Source organism: Stenella coeruleoalba (genome assembly GCF_951394435.1).
Source record: "Stenella coeruleoalba genome assembly, chromosome: 14".
In the NCBI taxonomy this organism is placed as follows: domain Eukaryota; kingdom Metazoa; phylum Chordata; class Mammalia; order Artiodactyla; family Delphinidae; genus Stenella; species Stenella coeruleoalba.
In genome coordinates this window covers 80928575-80950565 of record NC_137160.1, presented here as the reverse complement: position 1 = coordinate 80950565, position 21991 = coordinate 80928575, and the positions used below count along the sequence as shown (strand labels likewise).

The following is a 21991-nucleotide window of genomic DNA, read 5'->3' as shown; positions in this document are numbered from 1 at the left end:
GAAGCAACTAAGCCCGTGAGCCACAGCTACTGACCCTGCGCTCTAGAGCCCATGAGCCACAACTACTGAGCCCACGTGCCACAACTACTGAAGCCCATGCACCACACTACTGAAGCCCGTGTACCTACAGCCTGTGCTCCACAGCAAGAGAAGCTACCGCAATGAGAAGCCCACGCACCACAACGAAGAGTAGCCCCCGCTCGCCACAACTAGAGAAAGCCGGCGGGCAGCAACAAAGACCCAAGCAGCCACAGCCAAAAATAAATAAATTTATTAAAAAAAAGAAAAAGAGAGAGAGAGAGAGAGAGATCTGGGTTCCTTTGTAGTGTACGTACCCAGCAGGGTTGCTGTAAGTACGAGTGAGTGTGAGATGGGGAGTAGGGAGACAGTGAGAGGACATGCAGGTGAATGAGAGAGGAGATGGAATGGTGATTGTATGGCAGTGTGAGTGGCCGAGTCAGGGAAAGAGAGCGGTAATTGAGTTAAGAAGTTAGTGGCGTGAGGGTTAGTGGCTAGTCTGGTGAGGGGTCGCCGCGGGGGAAGAGGGGTCGTTGAGGAGTCTGTCGTCCTCCCCCGCCCCCCCCCCAAAAAAAAACAACTTTCCTCTCACCAGCTGCTCTGGTCCTCTCTTAAGGGCCCTGGACCCTCTTGGCACCTTCCAGGGGAAAACGCCCCGTCTGTGCGAGTCACAAAGGCGCCCGTTCCAGGGTTCCGAGAACGCCCGGACGTGAGAATGGGGGTTGGCTCAGCGCAGCCGCACAGCAATCAGTCCTCCCGGCGCCGTCGGACACGCAGCTGCAGTGGCCGTTGGACACGCGGTGGGAGCTGTCCTGCAGGGCATCCCTGGTAAGTTTCACTGCGCGCGCAGCCGCGCCTGCTGCTCCACAGCTCCCCCTGCTGGGGAAAGCAAAGACGTGGCGGCTGCCCCTCTCCCCTTCGGACGTTTAGCTGCCCCTAAACCTGGAAAATATCTTGGCCCCCATGAATTAAACGTAAATAAATTACAGTGTGTAAAATAACTCCAAGGAAAGTACAACAAACTTCCATTTCCCCCTGTAACGATCCCAATTTTAAAAAATCTGTGGGTGTTTCTGCACCTCTGCTTGATTAGTGCTCCAAGCACATGTTTAAACCATGTTATGCATGCAGCCTTGGCTTCATTTTTTTTACAGGATCCTCCTCTCTCAGACTTGGAATTTATAACCCACATAGTGGCCTGTCCCAGGGGCCCTGCCCTTCAGGGGTCAGGATTTTCTTTTAAGGTCAGATTGTTAAAATTCAGCAGCAGAGGAGGATCCAGCCTCCTCTACCCCAGCTAATTAAATATTAGACAATAAAGTCTTCTCCCACCTGGGAGGAGACTTTATTCATTTAAATAGCATTTGCTAAGAGCTTATCATGTGCCCAGGACTACAGATACTGTAGTGGATAGACTGAGGTCCGGGGAGCAGGAGGCATGTTTGTGATGCTCCCTGACCTGGACCTCTAGATCTCTTAGCACTTTCCAGTGCACACAGATGGGCAGCTTTGAGATTCCTCCCAGGAACCACAGACTCAAATTCCTGCTGGCTCCAGGCAGTTACAGGAAATGTGGGAATTGGGGGGAGGAGGAGTTAGGCAATGGGGAGGAATGGAGCCTGCAGCCAGGAGTGTGAGTGCATGACCCATATTCACATCTTAAAACACTGCCTGCTAAAAAGAACTGAAGGCAGGTTGAATTTGTCCTGTGGGCCTCAAGTTTGAGACCCCTGACTAAGAGGGTGGTGTGCCAGGGCCCAGGACACCCTGCAGGTGCTCTCTGAAGGCCTAGCTGTGAGAATGGGGGTCGATCTGTTCCCAGGGAACAGAGTGGGTCCAGCCCACAGAGCACAGAAAGGGAAAAACTTGTGTTGGTGTCTGGAAGCCGGAGAAAAGCCGGTATCCCAGGGGGAGCCTGGTTGTGGGTGTGTGTATGTATCAGCGAAAAGGTAGGCGTTGACGGAGCCTCCAGCTCCTGGGGAAAAACACACAACACAACCAGTTAACTCAAGGGCAAGATAAACTGACACTTGAAAATCCTGATTCACAGACAAGTTACATTCATCAGACACCTGTCATGTGCTAGGCACTGCGCTAAGAGCTTTATATACATTATGCTGAGTGTGGGGGTGAGCATCCCCATTTCTATAGATCAGGAGACTGAGGATCAGAGAGAGAAATCACATTGTCAGTGAATTTCAAGTATACTTTATTTAGTCATGCTTTTAGAAGGGTGCATTACAGATCCACTTAGGATCAAAAGAACCCTTAAACATAGAAAAGCTTCTGCACGATGTGAAGTCGGAGCTGCACAAAATTCTAGAATTGAAAGAGGTCCTAAAGTGAGTATTCTTTGCCCAAACCTTATCAGTCTAATAAATCCTGCCATAGCCTCTACCCGTACCTTGAGGGCTCTTCCAGAAATAATCAAGCTATGGAACCATAGTCTTTATTCCACTTCCCTGCCTGTGGGAATTTTCCAACATTAGATATTTTCCTTCAAATATGATTTACCAAAAATCAGTTAGTCCTCAAACCCTCTAGAAACCCTCTAGAACATATTAGGGAAATGCCAGAGGTCTTACAGTCTCAGCCACTATATTCTTATCACCCAGCAGATTGAGAATCATTTTCAAGATAGTGGATCATGTAGGGCAGGAATGATCTAGGCTGCAATGAACAAAATACTTGATAAGGGTGCCTTAAACAATAGTGACACTTAGTTATTTCACTTAACGAGAAGCCTAGGGTAGGCGGTTCCAAGGATGGGGCAGTGGCAAAGTGTCAGTGAGGCCCTAAATTTCCCCCCATATTTCTTCTTTGTTCTCTTTAGTGTGACAGTGATATTTCTCCTCCTGGTCACAGGATGGTTGCTCCAGCACCAACCATTGTAACCTTCACAATAATTTCCAAAAGCAAAAGAGAGGGGAACATGGACAAGCTCTTTTTATCACAAAGGAATAGGAATAGACATCTCCTTATGTCTCTTTGGCTAGATCTGAGTCACATGTTCATCTTTCAACCAATCATTGACAAAGGGAAATGGGTTACTATGATTAGTGGGAACCAATCATGATTCATCCTCTGGAACTGGGCAGATTGAGGAGGGATAAGCTCAGAGTCCTGTTAGGAAAGAAGAAGTCAGAGCGTTCTTAGAGTCATACTAGTTGCTGTAGCAAAGATGCCCCCTCATTTCATTGGCTTAACACAACAGAAATTAATTTCTCTTTTTTGTAACAGTCCAATGAGGATTTCGTGGTTGGCAGGTGACTTCTTCCACAAGTTGATTTAAGAGACCTGTCTTGTGGCTCTGCCCATCTATGGCTGCGCCTCACATAGATGTCAGATTGGGAAGACAGGATGGAAATGTCACATCCACTTCTTAAAAAGTCATGGTCTGGAAGTGACACACCTCTCTGCTCACATTCCATGGGTGAGAATTCGTAGCTCTGCCTGGATTCAGGAGGAGCTGGGAAGTGTAACCCCTGGCTAGGCAACTACCTTAGCAACAACCCTTCATGAAGGAGAAGTGACTGTTGGAAGGCGATTAACTCGTCTCTTACAGGCTGATCTTCTTACATCCCTGCTTTTAAGGAACATCTTGGCTTTTCCAGACCTCTTGGCCAGTCACTTCCCAGTGGGTACTGCCGCCTACACTAGACCACACATCAGTCTCTGAACACTCCTCTTATTCACTTGCTTCTCAGGGAAGTTCTCTTGCCCAGGCAGTTCTCTTTACCCCAAATTCCTTCCCCACTTTTCTTCTCTGCATGGTGAACTCCTATTAATCCTTCAAAACCCAAATTGAAAATCATCTCCTTTTTGCAGCCTTTTCCACTATTTTGCCCTGGGCAGGGTTCATACCACCTTGAAGGTTAACTTATCCCTGAATTCCCTACAATATTTAGCACACAGTAGGGGCTTAGTTTTTATGCTAAAGAGATCTAGGTACTTCAGGCATGAGAACTCATTTGGTTGCAAGTGACAGAAAACTCATCTCGGATTGCTTTAGGAGAATATGTTGGTTCATGTAATTGGACATGACCCAGAGGTATCTTCAGGCTTGGCTATATCCAGGGGCTCAGATGATTCCCCTACGGTTCAATTTCTCTTGATTTTGTCTTCTGTCCTCAGTGATAGCTTTATTCTCAGGCTCCCTGAAGAGGCAAGATGGCTGCCAGCCACTCCCAACCTCATTCACATAGGTTAAAGTGCAGCAGGAAACAGAGTTTCTCTCTTCCTGTGTGTGCAAGCTTAAATTCCACTATTCACTCTGCTTGGACTAGGCAAGGTCATGTGCCCATTCCTGAACTGATCACTCAGGCCAGGGGGCTGGAATTATGCAGATTGGCCAGGGATCTGGCACTCTGATTGACCCATCCAGAGTCATAGGTTGCAATCCAGAAGTTGATGGAGTAGGGTCAACCTCAGGGGCGCAGAAAATGACCAGGAGTAAGGGAGGGAGTGGCTTCCCACTGGAAATTCCAGGTATTGCTACCAGGAGACAGAGGAATGCTGGATGCCCCGTAAGCCCACATAATTTTTTTTTTTTTTTTGTGGTACGCGGGCCTCTCACTGTTGTGGCCTCTCCTGTTGCGGAGCACAGGCTCCGGACGCGCAGGCTCAGTGGCCATGGCTCACGGGCCCAGCCGCTCTGCGGCATGTGGGATCTTTCCAGACCGGGGCACGAACCCGTGTCCCCTGCATTGGCAGGCGGACTCTCAACCACTGTGCCACCAGGGAAGCCCACACATAAATATTTTTTATGCTGAACCTTCATCCTATGAAAAGACCCATATCGCACCACATCGTAACAGCCACTGTTTACTGAGGACTTACCTTGTGCCAGGCTTAGTGCCTTACATGCTGAACAACCTGTGAAGTGGCTTCTAGAATTTCTCCTATTTTCCAGATGAGGAAACCAAGGCCCAGAGAACTGAAATGACTTGCTCAAACTTAACAAGTGGCCAAGGAGGAATTTTTGCTGAGATCTGATGGTTGACACAGCAATGCTTTAAACCACTGCACTGTAGGACCCCTCAGTGGGTGGCAAAGCTAGAAGTTTCTTGTTTAAGAATCTAGCTCCTAAAGCCTGGGAGTTGGGGTGCAGTGGATCTTACAGCCCCATAGGGCTCAGAGGGTTAGCATTGTCGCCTTCTTTGAATACCTAATGTCTCTCAGTACTACTGGCTCCTGCTTTAAAAGTGGGGGGGAGTGTCCCCACAGCTGAAGCTGGGCGAATTTCGATGTAACCCCATCAGAGGAGACACTGCCCTGATGCCATCTTGCCCCTCTTCTTTGGGAACACAAGGAGCAAGAGGGTAACAGACATGCCAGAACCATCTGCCTGGCTCCTAATAATAAATCATGAGAGGAACAGGTTTCAGGCAAACATTGCTTAAAAAAAAAAAAAGCCTCTTCTCACACCCGGGCAGCCATCTGCCGTGTCCTCCTCGTGTGCCAAGCTGTGGGAGGAGGAAGGTCTGCGGGAGGTGGGGAAGGGAGAGGGTGCTGCCGGGTCCTGCACCACCAGCAGGGGTGGCTCACAAGTTCTCTTCCTTTCGCCACTGTGGACAGGTATCGCAGAGAGAGAAAGGAGCACTTGCTAGCTTTGACCTCCCTGGATACAATGTCTGAGGAGAGCGAAAGCACAATTCCTTCAAGATGTGGATGGTGGGTAACAGCAGCTCCTACATACAGAGGGCTTACTGTGGGGTCAGGCATTGTGCGGTCCTCTGTACACGTATTAACTCAACTAATCCTGACAACAAATCTATGTGTGCCCATTTTATAGATGAGAGACTGGAGACTCAGAGATGTTAAGTGACTCACCCAAGGTCACACAGCAAGACCACCTCTTCAGTATGCAGTAATGAGGTCCAGCTTCCTCTCCACCCTGGCAACCCAGGGTGGGTTTTCCATGTAACACCTAAGCAGTTGACATCACCCAAGGGTGGTCTTCCTACTCCAGCCCTGCCCCAAGCACTCTTCTTGCCCTCCACCCTTAAGCTGAAATGTGGGCTTTTCTAGTCACCTAACCTGTTGCTTAACACTCACCCTGTCTCACTCAAAAGAAGCACAGAAGAAAAGACCCTGAAAATTCCCAGGAACCTTCGGAGAAGACCAAAGAGCAGCTGGCCGAGGCAGAGCTTCAGAAGCTGAGGCAGCAGTTCCGGAAGATGGTGGACAGTCGGAAGTCCTTTAACTTCTGCTCCCAGCAGAAGATCACAAACCAGCAGTAAGTGATGCTCAGAGTTCTGTACTGAGTGAACTTGGAGAAAATGTTGGGTTTGGTTTCATGGGGCTTGCCTTCTGATGGGGTCTGGGGCAGGGACCCACTTGGAATAGCTTCAGTGGGGAGAGGAGATTTATTCTCAGAGTTCAGGGTGTCTCAGGGACTCCAAGGGGAGCAGCGCACCCATGTCTCAGTGAAGGACCCAAACAAGAAAGTGATTCTGGTTCCTGTTTCTTTCAACACATGGGTTTTGTTCTTTCCTCTCTGAATCTCAGCCGTGGCTGGTGGGAGATGGCTGCCTCCAATTCTTGAGCGACCAAAGGCCACACAGAGAGACTGTTCTTAGTCAATTCCAATCCCAAAATTCCCAGGAGAGGGAGAATCTGATTGGCTTAGCTTGGGTCTGGTGTCTACTTCTGGCCCATTCAGCTGTGGCCTGGGGGGGGGTGCTGAGCCATAGGACAAAAAATAGCTATGGGTATCCCCAGCGGTTCTAGCAGTAAAGGTGGGGAGTTCCCAGAGAAGGGGAAATCACCAGTCGGTGGATACCCCAAAGGACGTTTCCTGCTTGTGCGTTATTATGGGATCTGCAGGCCTGAATATTTGAAATTGAGTTGCCCTAGAAATTATGGTGTGTATAGTTTCTTTGGGCAACAGAAGGGTGTTCCCTGAGGTTGAATAAACAAACATTAAACAAGCATTCTTAGATTCCGTCCAAAGAAATGTGATTCCTTAACCACATTCATAATGTTTATACAGGCAGTAACTGCCTATTGTTAGAAAATTTTACTGTTAGATGATGTGTGAAGTTCAGAGGGTAGGGAAAAGGGGTTCTTTAGATTTTCCATGGATTGGTTCACTCAGAGCCACTGCTAGTCCATATGGGATCATTACGTGAATTAGAAAAAGGCACCCTTTCTCAAAGACCCTTTAGTGCCATCTGCTGGAAACATTGTCATTATGTAGGGATTTTGTTAAAACAAGACAAAGTGTCTCGCAGAAAAGTGGAGTAAATCAACAAATCAATGACATGTTTTCAAGCAGATGGTGCTCCCTTGGGCTGTGCAGTCCACAACCTGCACATCTGTGCTGGTGACCCTGATTCACAGCCTACCCTTGGTGGGCATCAGGAAATGCCTACTTCTTGATGTGGTTTCAGTTTTTCTTGAATCTTACTTACCCTTCTGCATCTCACTCTACCCCGATCCATTTGATCTGGTTTCACTGTGGTGGAACTGAAGGGGAGGAGAGTGGAAGAGACCTGGGGTGAGGTGAGTGAGGTGCTTAGGGTGTAATATTTAAGGAGGTGCTTTTCCCCAGCGCAGACCCTGCACCTATACCACCCTGAAAATGAAGACCTCCTTAAATTCTGGGGCACCTCACTCCCCTCACTGCAGTCCCAGCCCTGCCTAAAGGCGGACAAACCTTCCTTTTGCTTTTCCGACCTCACTGCACCCCCGAAAGCCTAACTCTGACTTACTATCCGGCTCTCTCTCTCTCTTTTCTCTGCACCTTAGCAAAGACCCCTCCCAAGAGGGGCTTAGGGGGAGAAAAGTCCCAAGGGCCAGGTTAAGAAGACAAGATGCTCTAGAACTGGGCATGCACTCCAGTGGTTGTTAGCAACATGTGGCTATTTACATTTGCAATTTATTAAAATAAATAAAATTAGAAATTCAGTTCTTCAGTTGCACCAGCCACGTTTCAAGGGCTCAATAGCCACACATGCCTGATGGATGCTGTCGGACAGCGCAGCTAGAGGACGTTTGCATCACTGCAGAATGGTCTACTGGACAGTGCTGCTTTAGAACATCAGTCAGCAAACGGTGGCCAATGGGCCAAGTCTGAGTGGCTGCCTGTTTTTGTAAATAAAGTTTTATTGGCACACAGCCACGCCTCTTCATTTTTGTGTTGCCTATGATTGCTTTGTTGAGTAGTTGCAACAGAGACCCTCTGGCCTGCAAAACCCAAAGTATTTACTCTTTGGCCCTTTATAGAAAAAGCTTTGCAGACCCCGCCCTTGAACATTCTTTGCTGTTCTAGAGTGGCGCTTCCAAAACTTTAAAGTGCGTACAGGTCACTTGAGGATCTTGTTACAAAGCACATTCTGATTCAGTAGGTCCTGGATTGAGACCTGAGCTGCTGCATTTCTCCAAGCTTCCAAAGGGCATTGAGGCAGCTAGTCTGCAAACCGCACTGAGCAGCAGGAATAGGCTGCCCAGACTTTGCCAGAAACTCGGCCTCTGTACCATTTCCTGTTGCTCAGTTGCCGTGCAGTTGCCTGAGTCTTCTTTTCTCTTTTAGAAATCCCTGGTTGCTCACGTCCCTGACACCCTCTCTTCTCCAGAGCAGACAGAGGAAGAGAAGGAGACTCATCAGCCAATTTCATAAATCAGTAGCCCCTGAGTAGAAAAGTTGGTGGGGGTTAGAAGTTCCTGTGCAGCTCTGTGTTGATGCACAATTGAAAGATCCTGCCTCATGGGCTTGCCTCTTATTACCAGAGATAACTGGCTGTAAAGCCGGAAAAGAAAGTCTGCAAAATCAGACAGATGTCAGTGAGCTGCTGGCAAAAGAGAACTTGAGGGCTCTCACCATGACTAGGTAATGGGTTTTGACAGGCACAGCTGCAAATTGTTCTGAGGAGTAAAAAAAAAAATGCCGCTCAGAGAAGGGCGGAGCAGTGGAAGTTGCAGTGAACTGGGTCAAAGGACATCTGAGTTCTGGACCTGGGTTGGAGACCTTGGGTGAGTCTCTTCCACTTGCTGGGGTGGGAAGTACCCCTCTGAGTCTCCTTTCAGGACCAAGGGGCCTGGAGTGTCTGATCCAGGCAAACTCAGGGGTTCAGGGTTAATCACATGCTGCTTTCCCAACAGCAAGGAAATCAAGACCCTGCAGGAGGAGCAGGATGAGATCACCCTGCTTTTGAATCTCATCAAGTCCTCCAGGAACTTGGATCTGAATGAGAAAAACTACATGGAGCTGTGTTTCCTGCTGCAAACCAAGGAGGACTACGAGGCCCTGATTAAATCGATGAAAGTGCTGTTGGCTGAACTGGATGAGAAGGTGTGGTCTTTCTCTTAAAGGGTTAACCAGAACACCGAGCAAGGGGAAGGAGTGCAGGAGGTGTACTCCCCACCATATCCCCACCGTTGGCTTTTCTAAACGTGACTGTGGTCACTGTCTCCACCACCATTGTAACCCCTGATCTCTCAGCTCTATTGATCCATTTCCTCACTGTGGTCTCCACTGCCTCCCCATTACAGTAAGACTAAATGCCCCAATCCTTACTGTATCAGTCAGGAGAGGTTAGGTTATGCTGCAGTAACAAAATTCCCTCTCCCTAACTCAGTGGTTTAAAACAACAAAGGTTTCTTTCCCATTCATGGTTTATGTCTATCGTGGATTGGCTAGGGGCTCCTATATCCTCTCATCCTGGGGCCAGGCTAATGGGATAGCCCCCATCTTGAACGTTGCGAGGTACTGTGGTAGAAAAAAGTGAGTCCTGAGGGTCTCACACTGGCAGTTGAATGCTCCAGTGACATGTGTCACTTCTGTTCATGACTCATTGGCTCAAGATAGTCTACCAAACCCGTAGTTTGGTAGACTATCTTGACCCAAAATAGTCAACTCTACCCATTCACAAAAGGGCCTAGGAAGTGCAACCCTCATGGATCCAGAAAGCAAAGAGCTAGAGACATTTGCTATACAGTGTTAATCCCTTAGTATCGTTTGAAAGACCCTGCCTACTCCTCTAGGCTCATCCCATGTCATTTCTTCCTTAACTCTTCACACTCCAGCTGCAAAAGACTTCTTTCTTTCTTTCAAATAATGCTGAGCCTTTTCTCACCTCAGGGCCTTTGCACATGCTCCCCACACTGCCTTACCCTAGTTGCTTATCTTTATGTCTCAGCCTGAAGGTGACTTTCTCAGGGAGGCCTTCTCTATGCCCTCTCTCCGGTTTAAAGTATATGCCCCTGGTGTTAGTTTCTTGGCCAGGAACAAATAGCACACTCTGTAGGGTACTCGGACGAGTAGGGCATTCTGGAACCTGGAGTAAATACCGCAACCTCTCTTTCTTCTCACCTCTGACCCCAACTACAAGGAAGCCATTGTGGATCCTTCCCGGTTAGCTTCCTGGGGCACAGAGCAGGGTGGAGAGTAGGTCTTGGGGGGCGAATAGAAGATCCCAGTGCACCCCCTACCCTCTTTCATGTCACCCCATGGCACCTCCTTCACAGTACCTTTCACGGTGGTAATTATGCCTTAATATGGGTGTTGTCTAATGTCTCCCTAACCTGTCACCTGCGTGAGTCTGTTTTGTTCCCTACTGTACCCCCTGTTCCTATCCCAGTGTCCAGCACCTAGCAGGTCCTCAATAAATATTTACTGACTGAATGAATCTGGAAATCTCATTACACCTTTCTTCTGCTTCAAACTCTTCAGTAATTTCCAACTCTTGCTGTGATAAGGGCCCAAGTTCCTGGTGTATTTGCCGGCTCTGCTGCCTCAGCCCCTCCTGCCTCTTCCACCTTCTCTCCTGCCTCCTTCTCCTCTGTGCTCCATCCACACTGGCTGCCTTCATGGATCCACAGTGCTGTCTCTCACCTCCAGACCTTTGCACATGCTGTTCCCCCTGCCTGGAGTGATGTTCCCCGTCCTCTCTGCTTGGGGGAGTCTTATTCATCCTTTGCGTCTCAGCTCAAATTCTGTTTCTGCAAGATAGTTGTCCCCTCATCTTTCTCTGCTACATGCCCCTGCTGTGTGTGTGCAAATTACCATCTATTTCCTCTCTCCTAGGGCTCATCATGCTTCCTGGCTTGTTTCCAGTCCTAGATTGTAGGTTCCCTGAGGGCAGGGACCACTCTGTCTTGGTTACCATCATACCCCTGTTGTCTGGCACCAAGCAGGGGCTTAATAAAACTGATGAATGAGTGAATGAATGAATGAGTGGACAAACATATGAATGTATGAGAAAGGAGGCAATAAAAGTGAAGAAGAAAAATGGGGATGTGGATTCTCAGAAACATTAGAAAAGGCAACCTAGTTTTGGAATCCTCCAAAGAGTACGGCACTCACTGCCCAACACAAAAACCCACTTGGTCTAATTCCATCTCAGTGCAGGCAGCTCCCAGAATCCCCTCCTGCTGTGTCCACCACACAATGCCCAGAGCTTTGTCCTTTCAAGGGGTCAGTGGAGGTGAGGATATCACTGGGCCCTGCTTAGCCTCACAAAATAATTAATAAGCTGATGCCTTCCTGCTGAGCATCTAGTGTAGGCAACGTATTTCCCCATCAGCCACAGCCTTGGCTAATGTCTCCCATTGGGCTGAAGCCTAATTACTTTCAGCATCACAAAAGCAGCGTCTGACATAAAGGTGCCAAAGGGAATACAGCTCTGAATTTAATCACAAGAGCTGATGCCACAGCTTCCTTTGGCAAGTAGGTGGAGCCCTAGGACTCTGGGGGTCAACTCGGGCTAGGGCAGGCATCCTTTCAGAGCATGTGATGCCACACCTAATATATGGTGGAGGATGCTGCCCTCCCATATATCAAAACAAGTCATTTGTTTTATTTCATAAGAGAGCTGGAGGGGGTTTGTGTTGAGGACGCTGCCTTGTGCATAGAACAGGAGAGGAGAACGGAGTAGAATAGGAACCTGACTTGACTTGAATCTGACTTTGTCAGCACTGATGAAGTAATTTGTTTTTGCTGTGAGGGAGTTTGTGGGGGAGTGTATGTGTGTGTGTTCCAGCTAACGTCCAAAGCCTGGCTAATATCAATCATAAACAGCATTCATATACCTTACTAGTTTTGGGTGAGACCCAATGGCTCCCTTGGTGCCTGATCTTTTGCTTGAGAATGTGTTGGGCTGCAAGTATTGATAATAGAATTCTTGACTGGAAGCAACTGGGAGAACAGAGGTTTGTTTTTCTCGCTTAATATGATGTCTGACTAGAAATAGGCCATCCCAGGGATGGTTTAGCAGCTCTACAATGATGGGTTCTTCTTTTTCTCTATGACTCTCTTGACCAGCCTTCCCCTCATGGTCACAAGATGGCTGCCAAAGCTTAGCTAGTATAATGTCTCATATAATTGCATTCAAAAATAGGAAGAAAAGATGGGAAGTTTTTGTACATGATATTCTCTTCTTATGAGAGGGAGAATATTTTACAAAATTCCTCCAGCAGATTTTCTCTGATTGGCCAGGGCTAGGGTATATGCCCATTCCTTGGCCAATCACGGGCCAAAGGGAAATGGAATTTCTGTAATTGCTTTGGGGTAGACCAGGGGCAGCAGATTACAGTGCAAGCACCAAGTCTGGTCTGTTTGTTTATGGCCCTCCAGCAAAGAATGGTTTTTACATCTTAAATGTTTACTTTTTAAATGGTTATGTGAGTACCTACATACTAATCTCTTCGTCCTTGAAGCCTAAAATATTTACTATTTAGCCCTTTAAGATAAAGTTTCCCAACCCCTAGTTTAGACCAATGATGATTTATCCCTTGGGTTTGGAGGCAGAGCCCACCTTCCATAAGTAGATTACTGGCAATAAGAAAATGTTTTTATCTCATATAACAGGAAGTATAAAGATAATGCAAGCTTCAGGGTTGGTTGATTCAGCAGCTCAATTAGGTTATCAAGGTATTTGTCTTTGTCCTTTGGGGACAAGACAGCAGCAGCAGTTCCAGGGACCACATCCAGATGGAACAATACCGTCAGGAGAAGACAGACCATCTCTTCCTATGACTCTCTTAGGAATGAGGAAACTTTTTCCAGATGCTTCCCTACCAGACAGCCAGAGGCTCCAACTGGTTTAGTCTTGCCCATCCCTGAATAAATAAATCATAAGAAGAGTGATTAGAGTTACCATGCTTGGCTTGGATCAGTCTTCTGGGGTGGGATGGGTATTCTTTCCCAGAACACCCACGACGGGTTAACCACCCACCATGTCCACCACAGTACAGTTCTGGCTGTTGTCACCTCTGCCAGCCTCCTGGTTCTGGAACATTCTTCTGTCTTCCGTTAAGCATCTCTTGCTGCCTAAAAACCATCTTTCATCACTTTTCTGTGGGTCTTCCATGACCCTAAATGTATGAGTAGACCAGTGGCCTTCAGAACAGGCTGAGCCTGACAACATGAAGGCTTTGGCCTAACATGTTAAAAATCAGGAGATTTCATGTAAAAATTCAGATATCTGGCTTCCCTTTTAAAAAAAACTGGAAGATCTGGCAATATTGGGCCTGAATTTCCTTGAAGCAACTGTAACTACATAGTGTTGTGGGTGACACTGCCATTCTTTATGTTTTCCTCTCTAACAGATCCCTGACTTTATTCAGGTGAGCATGTGCCCAGCTAAAAAGCTAGATTTCCCATTTTCCCTTGCACCTAAAGGTAGACAATGAAATGTAAGGGGATATCTGTTAGGGGTGTCTGGGAAAGTTTTGCTTTCCAGGTATAGGTCGTACCCTTCATCCATATTGCTTCCTCTACTTTCCTCCCTGGAACATAACTGTGTGAAGGCTGGTGCAATGGCAGCCATCTTTTGAGGGAGAAGCCAGGTGAATTACAGAGATCTTGTTTTTACCTCCTGGAGTTACTGAACTTAAGCCAGCAGTGTATTATGAGAGAAAGATAAACCATAATTTGTTTAAACCATTGTTAGTTGGGCTTTCTGTAATTTGTAGTTGCATGTGTTTCTAATTGATACAAGCTGCTGCCCCTGAAGGAAGGCTGCTGAGATCTGTGCCCATAAAGGCAGAGAGGGTAAACTCTTGTGAGGAAAGCATATGTTTTTTAAAATGCTTCATTTTATTTTATTTTTTGGCCACACCGCACGGCTTGTGGGATCTTAGTTCTTCCACCAGGGATTGAACCCGGGCCCTCAGCAGTGAAAGGGAGGAGTCCTAACCACTGACCGCCAGGGAATTCCCAAGGAAAGCATGTTTTTAGCAAGACCTGAACCTAATTGAACTTAATCATTTTTAGTTGTTGACACTTGAAATCATGAGTCACTCAACTGCCAATGCCCCTTTTTAACAGCAAATGTTTGGTAATACCTCCTTTACAATCCTGAAGTGAAATTCATAGATGATATAATCCTTTATCCTTCTTCTTTTAAATCAATATGATGCCATAACTATAATGCAAAGGAAAAATGAAGGAAAGCTACTTATACTAAAATTATATGTATTTCGATACGTGCATGTTTTGGCCTGACTTATCGAGACCGGGGCCAGCAAATTGCTCTGCAGAGGCCCTGATAGTAAATATTTTGACTTTGTGGGCCACACTACTCCACTCTGCCTTCATAGTATGAAAGCAGCCATAGACAATGCAAAGAATGGGCATGGCTGTGTGCCAATAAAACTTTATTTATGAAAACAGGCAGTGGGGGGCTTCCCTGGTGGTCCATTGGGTAAGACTCTGCGCTCCCAGTGCAGGGGGCCCGGGTTCGATCCCTGGTTGGGGAACTAGATCCTGCATGCATGCGACACCTAAGAGTCTACATGCTGTAGCTAAAAAAAAGAAAAAGGATCTTGCATGCCGCAATGAAGATCCCACGTGCTGCAAGTAAGACCCAGTGCAACCAAAATAAATAAATAAATATTAACAAACAAACAAACAAACAAAAAACAGGCAATGGGGCAGATTTGGCCCAGGGCCTTAGTTTGCAGACCGCTGGTCTAAAAGATATAGTCAGAGGCCAGTATTATTGATATGCAGAATCACTGAAGATTCCACACTGCAGACCAATTTGGACTTGTTGTATCCACAACTCAAAGATGATGATCCAGGTTGTGCTGGTGTCATGATTTCCAAAATGGTGGCCAACTCTTGGTAAAGTTCCAAACAAATCAACGAACATTCTCTTGATTTATACAGTGACTACATTCCTGGATAATTAAGTGTCTATTAAAACCTAATGAAAAATACTGTGTGTGTATATGTAAAAGACAGTTTGATTCTAGGTACAGAAAATTATAGAGAGGTTCTTCACCTGCCTAATATCCTGAGGGGCACTGGAAGGTCAAAAGGGGTGGAGGACAATTCTTGGATGTTTGGTGCTGTCTTACATGTTGCAGGGTATGTGACATCTCATGACCTGCCATTAAGTGCCACTAGCGTCGTCATCATTGCAAGAGCAAAAAACAAAACAAAACAAAACAAAAAACAAAGGTTACAGAAGGCTTCTTGGGGGAATAATGCCATTTCTGCTGGAAACTGTGGCTTTAGGGCCAGGTGAAATTTTCGCCCACAGGTAAGTGAAATGTACATGCACGGGTGAGAGTAAAAACCCTAAGTTGCCTCATTTTGCCCCAAACTGGCTAAGGTTAAGTTGAGTTGAGCATACACCCAAGAGAGAATTAAAATTCCATTCATGGGAAAAGAAAGAACATTGCAGTTTTTGTTTTACCACACTTGAGTTAGTGAACTGGCACATTTGTACCCATACAGATGTTAACACAGCTGGGTTTTTTCTCTCTCTCTCTTTCTCTTTTTCTTTTCAGATCATTCAGATGGAAAAATATATATATAAACCAAAGACAGATCTTCTCAAAAATACAGGAGGCCAATAACCCCCAGAAACTGCAAAAACGGATCCACGTTTTGGAAACCCGTTTGCATCTCGTACGTAAGGTGTTCTCTGGGGGAATTCCCTGGTGGTCCAGTGGTTAGGACTCCATGCTTCCACTGTAGAGGGCACGGATTCTATCCCTGGTCGGGGAACTAAGATCCCACGTGCTGCAACGTGACCAGAAAACAAACAAACAAAAAAAACTCTGCAAACAACTCTGCCTCCCTTTGCTAAGAGGGAAGAATGATGTCTGTGAAGCCATTAGCAGAACATACTCATCTCATTGGTTGAGTCGGGATAAGGTGAACGATGGTGTGCACACAGGCCAGGCAGCACTCCAACCATTGTTCTGTGGGCCTGGGGTGGGAGGTGAGGCGAAGACCCTTCAACCCTCTGGCTGCCTTCTGGAAGCTTGTCTCATGCCCCAGGAGTGAGCCTTATTTTGAAGCAGAGCCCTCTTTGCAGGTCACTGTACACTTTGACAAGATGCTGACCACCAATGCAAAGCTCCGGAAGGAGACTGAGGACCTACGGTATGAGAAGGCTGCTTATGACAACATCTATGAGCAGATTCATCGGCGCTTGTTGATGCAGAAGAAAACAATGAATATGGCCATCGAGCAGTCTGCGCAGGCCTATGAGCAGAGGTGGGCTGGGGGAGAGACCCTGGGGGCAAAGATGTCTCAGCCCGCTGCTGAGCTTCCTACTCTGGGCCACCTCTACCCACTGTGCTTATGTGTTGAGGAACCTGAAATCATCATCATAATAACTCTGAGTGCTGATTGTGTGTCAGCCAAGCATGATGCTAGATGCTCTGGGTAGTATTTCAACCTTCACAACAGCCCTAGGAGTTATTATCCTCATTTTACAGACCAGAAAATGGAGGCTTAGAGATGCCAAGATACTTACCTGAGATCCAAATAAATGGCAGATGTGGTGGAGTTGCGACTCAAACCCCTATGCTGTACCATCTCCCCCAGGTGTCCCTGCCTCTAGTCCTAGGGGTCCCTCTCAGTCTGGGCTGTCTCCCAGCTTCACACCTAGAGGGGCAAAAAGCATGCAGTTTAGTGGTGAAGAGTGCAGATTTTGGAGTCAGAGAGATCTGGGTTTGAACCCTGGCTCCATCACTACTACATTGTTGGAGGACCCCTTCAGGTGGTAGTGAGGATTAAATAATATGTGTATATAAGCGAGTGGCTGGGACATAGTACTTGACAAGTGGTGATGATGATGGTACTAGTGATAATGGTGATGTGTGATGATGCTGATGGTGTTGATACTGCTGATGGTAATGATGATACTGATGGTGGTGGTGGTGGTGATGGTGGTGAAGATCATGATGGTGGTGGTGATGCTGCTGGTGATGATGTTGCTGATGGTGATGATGATCATGATGATGGTGGTGATGGTGGTGGTGATGATGATGATGATAGAAAATGATTTCCTGAGGGTGGTCTAGAGCTGTCAACTGCTGTCATTCAGGTGGGGAAAGTTGTTCCTCTACTCCCAGAAACCTCCATGATTAAAAGGAGTGATGGTCATTGACCAGTCAGGAAGTCTGTCTGGACTGGTAGGGAGAGGGGAGGAGAAGGACGGCGCCTCCGGACACTCAGACTCTGTCGTGCCCCCCTCGCCCAGGCTGGAAGCCATGGCTCGAATGGCTGCCATGAAGGACCGCCAGCAGAAGGACATCTCTCAGTACAACCTGGAGATCCGAGAGTTGGAGCGTCTCTATGATCATGAAACCAAGCTCACATCCTTCCTACGCATCAAGCTGAATGATCGAGTTTGAGGAGCAGTCCAAAAAGGAAGAAGGTAATGCTTTCCAGGTGTCCTCTTTTCTCTCTCTCTCTCTCTCTCTCTCTCAACTGAAGGTGCCCGAGTCTCCTTGTAGTAGGTTTGCCAAATTTAGCAAATAAAAATACAAGATGCCGTTAAATTTAAATTTCACATAAACAATGAATAAAATTTTAGTCTCATGTAGTATTTGAGACATACTTATACTAAAAACTTATTTGTGGTTTATCTATAATTGTGACATATTTATACTGTTAAAAATATATCATTTGTGTCAGGACTACCCTGGTGGTCCCATGGCTAAGACCCTGTGCTTCCACTGCAGGGGGCAGGGGTTCGATCCCTGGTTGGGAAACTAAGATCCTGCGTGCTGTGCAGTGTGGCCAAAGGAAAAAAATATATATTGTTTGTCTGAGATTCAAATTTAACTGGATGCCTTGGGTTTTATCTGCCACCCATAACCTGTAGGATGTGTCCTCACCCTGTGGCTCTCCTTCCATTGTTTAGAGGAGGAGCTTGTGTGTCAGAGGTCCCCAAGACCACCCCCGGGCTGGGTGATTCTCAAAGAGGACTCACAAGACTCAGCAGACATGGCTATGATGTAGGGACACAAAGAAAAATCAGCAAAGAGAAAAGGTGCGTGGGGCGAAGTCCAGAGGAAACCAGGCACAAGCTTCCAGGATCTTCTCCCAGTGGAGTCACACAGGGCATGCTTAATTCCTCCAGCATCTAATTGTGACAACACATATGAAGAGTCATCTGCTTGGGGAGCTCATTAGAGACTTGGTGCCCAAGATTCTTACTGGAGGCTGGTCACGTAGGCACCCTCTCCCCAGCACATACCAAAATTCCAGCTTCCCAGCAGGAAGGCAGGTGTTAGGCATAAAGCACACTGTCCTTACAGTCTGGGCTCAGGAGCCACACTTACCGTTTAGGAAAGTTTTATATCAGTGTAGGGAGCTGTTCACCATTTAAGTTCCCAGATGAAGGCCAAGGGCCAACCTTGCAAGCAGGCCTTTCTAAGGAGAGCAGTCTCAGGTCTGCTATGTTAACTCTCTCCTCAACAGATTGAAGGGAGAGCCCCCTGTGCAGCTGCATTTGTTTTTTTTCTTTCAGCCCCTTCTGTCCCTTCCTACCTTATTTGCAACTGTATGGCTGGAAGTGTTTTTCTGAGAAATCCCATCTCTCACTCTCTAACATTACAAAAACTACCTTTTGGACCTTCTGTCCATCCATCCATCCATCCATCCTTCCATCCTCCATCTATCCATCCATCCATCCACCCATCCATCTTCCATCCTTTACCATCCATCCTTCCATCCTCCATCCACCCACCCATCCATTTACTGAGCCACTGGCTTATGCCAGCTTCCATTCTCTATGCTTGGCATGCATGGCTTCCATTTAGCCTTCACAATATCTCCAAGAGGCAGACATTATTATTAACACCCCCAGTTGACATATGAGGGCAGTGCAGCTGAGAGAGGATACATGGATATAGCCAAGGTCCTCTGCAATGTAAGTAACAGATCCAGGACCCCATCCCAAGTGTGTCTGCCCCCCAAAGCCTGAGGTCCTACTACTCTCCTCTTCTCTCTCCTAATCCACTGAGCAGCCTCAAGATTCCACTAGGCATCCAAGACCCGAACTGTGCAGTCAATAGGAGTTCTCCCATTCACTGCCACTCCAGTTGACTTGTGCGTCCATCCTTCCTCTTCTCACTGCCTCAGCCTTGTCATCTTTCTCATCACATCTCCTCTAGCAGCTTCTGCTGGGTCTCCCAGCCTCCAGGCTCCTCCTGTTCCTGTGACACGGCAGGGGTAAGTTCTTCATGATCAGCTGACTCCTTCCTTCATCCATCCAACCATTGCATTCTTGGTCTTCCAACAAATTTTAATGATCACCTATCCTGAAACAGGCACCATGTTGGGGACCAGAGACAGAGCAGTGATCAAGACAGTGTTAGTCCTTGATGTCACGGAGCTTATGTTTTAGATATGGAGACACACAAAAAAACAAGCAAATAGACAAATACAAACACTTCAGGTTGTGATAGAACCTTTGAAGGAAGAAAACAAGGGACTGAGATGGAAAAGTAACAGGGAGACCTCTCTTGGATAGGATGGACAAGGAGGGGCTGTTCAGACTGTGATCTAAAGGATGAAAAGAGTCCAGTTGTGCAAGGGTGAGGAATCCAGGCAGAGACAAAGGCCCAGAGGCAGGAACGTGTTAACTGGAGTGTAGACGCAAAGCTGGAGAAACAGGCAGAGGCCACTCCTGCAGGACTGACCATGTGCCAGGAACTGGGCTACGTGTTGGGAGACGGTGGGGAGTAAGACAGAGGTCCTGTCCTTCTGGAGCTGAACTTCTGTCAGGGGAGATGACAAATTGGCAAATTGGCAAAAGTTAATCTGATCTCTCGGGAACCCATGAGCATGATGAAGAAAACAAAACAGGATAATTGACAGAGAGTAACCAGGGGCTGCTTTATCTAGGGTGGTCAGGGTGGGCCTCTTGGAGGAGGTGCTGTTTGGGCAGAGACTTGAATGATAGGAGAGAACCAGCCACATGGAAGACTGGGAGAAGCACATCCCAGGAAGAAGGAATTGCAGGTGTAAAGGCCCTGAGGTGGGAGTGAGGTAGGCATATTTCTAGAACAGAGAGGAGGCCAGTGTGGCTGGAGTGAGTTGATGCCAACAGGAGAGTGGTAGGAGATGAAATTGGAGGGGTGAGGAGGAGCCAGACCACACAGGCCCTTATAGGCTGCACAGGGAGCTCACGTTGATTCTAAGTGTGGTGGGAAGCTATCAGAAGATTTAGGCAGACTAGTGACTGAGTCTGATAGTGACCAGGCACTGAGGGTTAGAGGGGATCAGATCTTAAATTATGCCGAGAAACTTCAGCTTCATCCCAGGGACAGTAGGGAGCCACACATGAAAAGGGGTCACGTGGCCAGATGTGCCTAGGAAGATCTAGAAAGATCCTTCCGATTGCCATGTGGAGGCCAAATCAGAGAGACAAGGCTGGATTCAGGAGAGGTGGGGCTATTGCAGGCATCAGGCTGGGGAGCAAGGCTTGGAGAACTTTGTTTGTTCTAATGCCTTGAATCTGCCAAGCCCTGAGACTGCTTAAGGCCCTCTGCCAAGAGGGCTTCCCCGGCCTTCATCCTGCTCACGTCACCTCCTTCCCTGGCCACGCAGCTACCCCATCACAGCACCTACTACATCTCCTCCATTGCCTGGGCCACAATGGTAATTATTGGATTTCTTTTTCTGTTTACTTGGCTATCTCTTTTTCTTTTCTCTTTGTGGCTGATTCCTCCACTAAAAGCTCTGTGGAGCAGTGATTTTGTAGCTATGGAGCCCAGCACAGTGTCTGGAACATAGTAGACAATCAATTAGATATTCATGAAGTGGCTAAGGAGGGAAGCTTCCACTCCATCTCATGGGAAAGTCTAGCCCCCTCCCCAGGGCACAATGATAATGCTATGGAGCACATCCCTCCACTGGGCACTACTCTGAGCGGCTTCCCTTTCAGACTCATGGTTGCCAGTTCTTCCTTTTCTAGCTCTCAAGGCAAAGAAGCATGGGAAGAAGAACAAGGGTGAGAGTTTTGAGAGCTATGAGGTGGCTCACCTCCTGCTGCTGAAGCTGACAAAGAATGGCAACCTGAATCAGCTCATCGAGGAGTTTCTGGCCAAGGAGGAGAAGAATTTTGCTCAGTTCATGTATGTCACAGAGCTCAACAATGACATCAAGATGATGCACAAGAAGAGTGAGAGAATCCAGGTCAGGGCACCTCTTCTTCCCCAGGCCAGGGGCCCACCTGCTCCCACAGCAGCCTTCCCCAAAGCGGGTTCCTTGGAACACTCTTTGAGATACTCTGCAGAAAAAAGGGCTTCAAGTCAAAAAAGTTTAGGAAATACTATATTCCCCCAGTGTTTTCCTCCCTACATTTTAACCTTCCTGAAATTGGTATTTGTCTTCCAGTTGATACATACACTTAATGTGTTCATGTCCCCTCACCCCCAATAAGTGACATTTAAAATCCATGGTATGTCTTATAATCCAGAGTTCAGTAAACTATAGCCACAGCCAGATATGCCCTTTGGCCTGTTTTTGTACAGTCCATGAGCCAAGAATGGTTTCACATTTTTAAAGGGTTGTAAGGAAACAAAGTATGCAAGACAGACCATATGTGGGCTGCAAAGCCCAAAATATCGACAATCTGGCCCTTTGCCTTAAAAGCTGGCTGACCCCTGTTAATCAACAGCTTCACAGAATTGAGGAGAGATGGTAAACTAATCTTGGAGAGAGTTGATATATATGAGCATAATAAAGGCTCTGACAAATCCTACAGTAAAGAAA

The 21991-nt window shown here is 47.1% G+C and overlaps 1 protein-coding gene across 1 annotated transcript in view; it reads left to right on the top strand.

Annotated features, from left to right (window-relative positions):
- Positions 1-6112: 6112 nt before the first annotated feature.
- The window catches only part of CCDC63 (coiled-coil domain containing 63), a gene marked incomplete at its 3' end in the record, with an annotated part of 28150 nt that continues 12271 nt past the window's right edge, over positions 6113-21991 (top strand). Inside the window, 8 exon segments of the mRNA XM_079942468.1 lie at positions 6113-6256; positions 9124-9313; positions 15760-15783; positions 15785-15880; positions 16293-16474; positions 17466-17609; positions 17611-17642; positions 21192-21412. Coding sequence (XP_079798594.1) covers positions 6198-6256; positions 9124-9313; positions 15760-15783; positions 15785-15880; positions 16293-16474; positions 17466-17609; positions 17611-17642; positions 21192-21412 — 948 coding nt within the window. The 5' untranslated portion in view covers positions 6113-6197.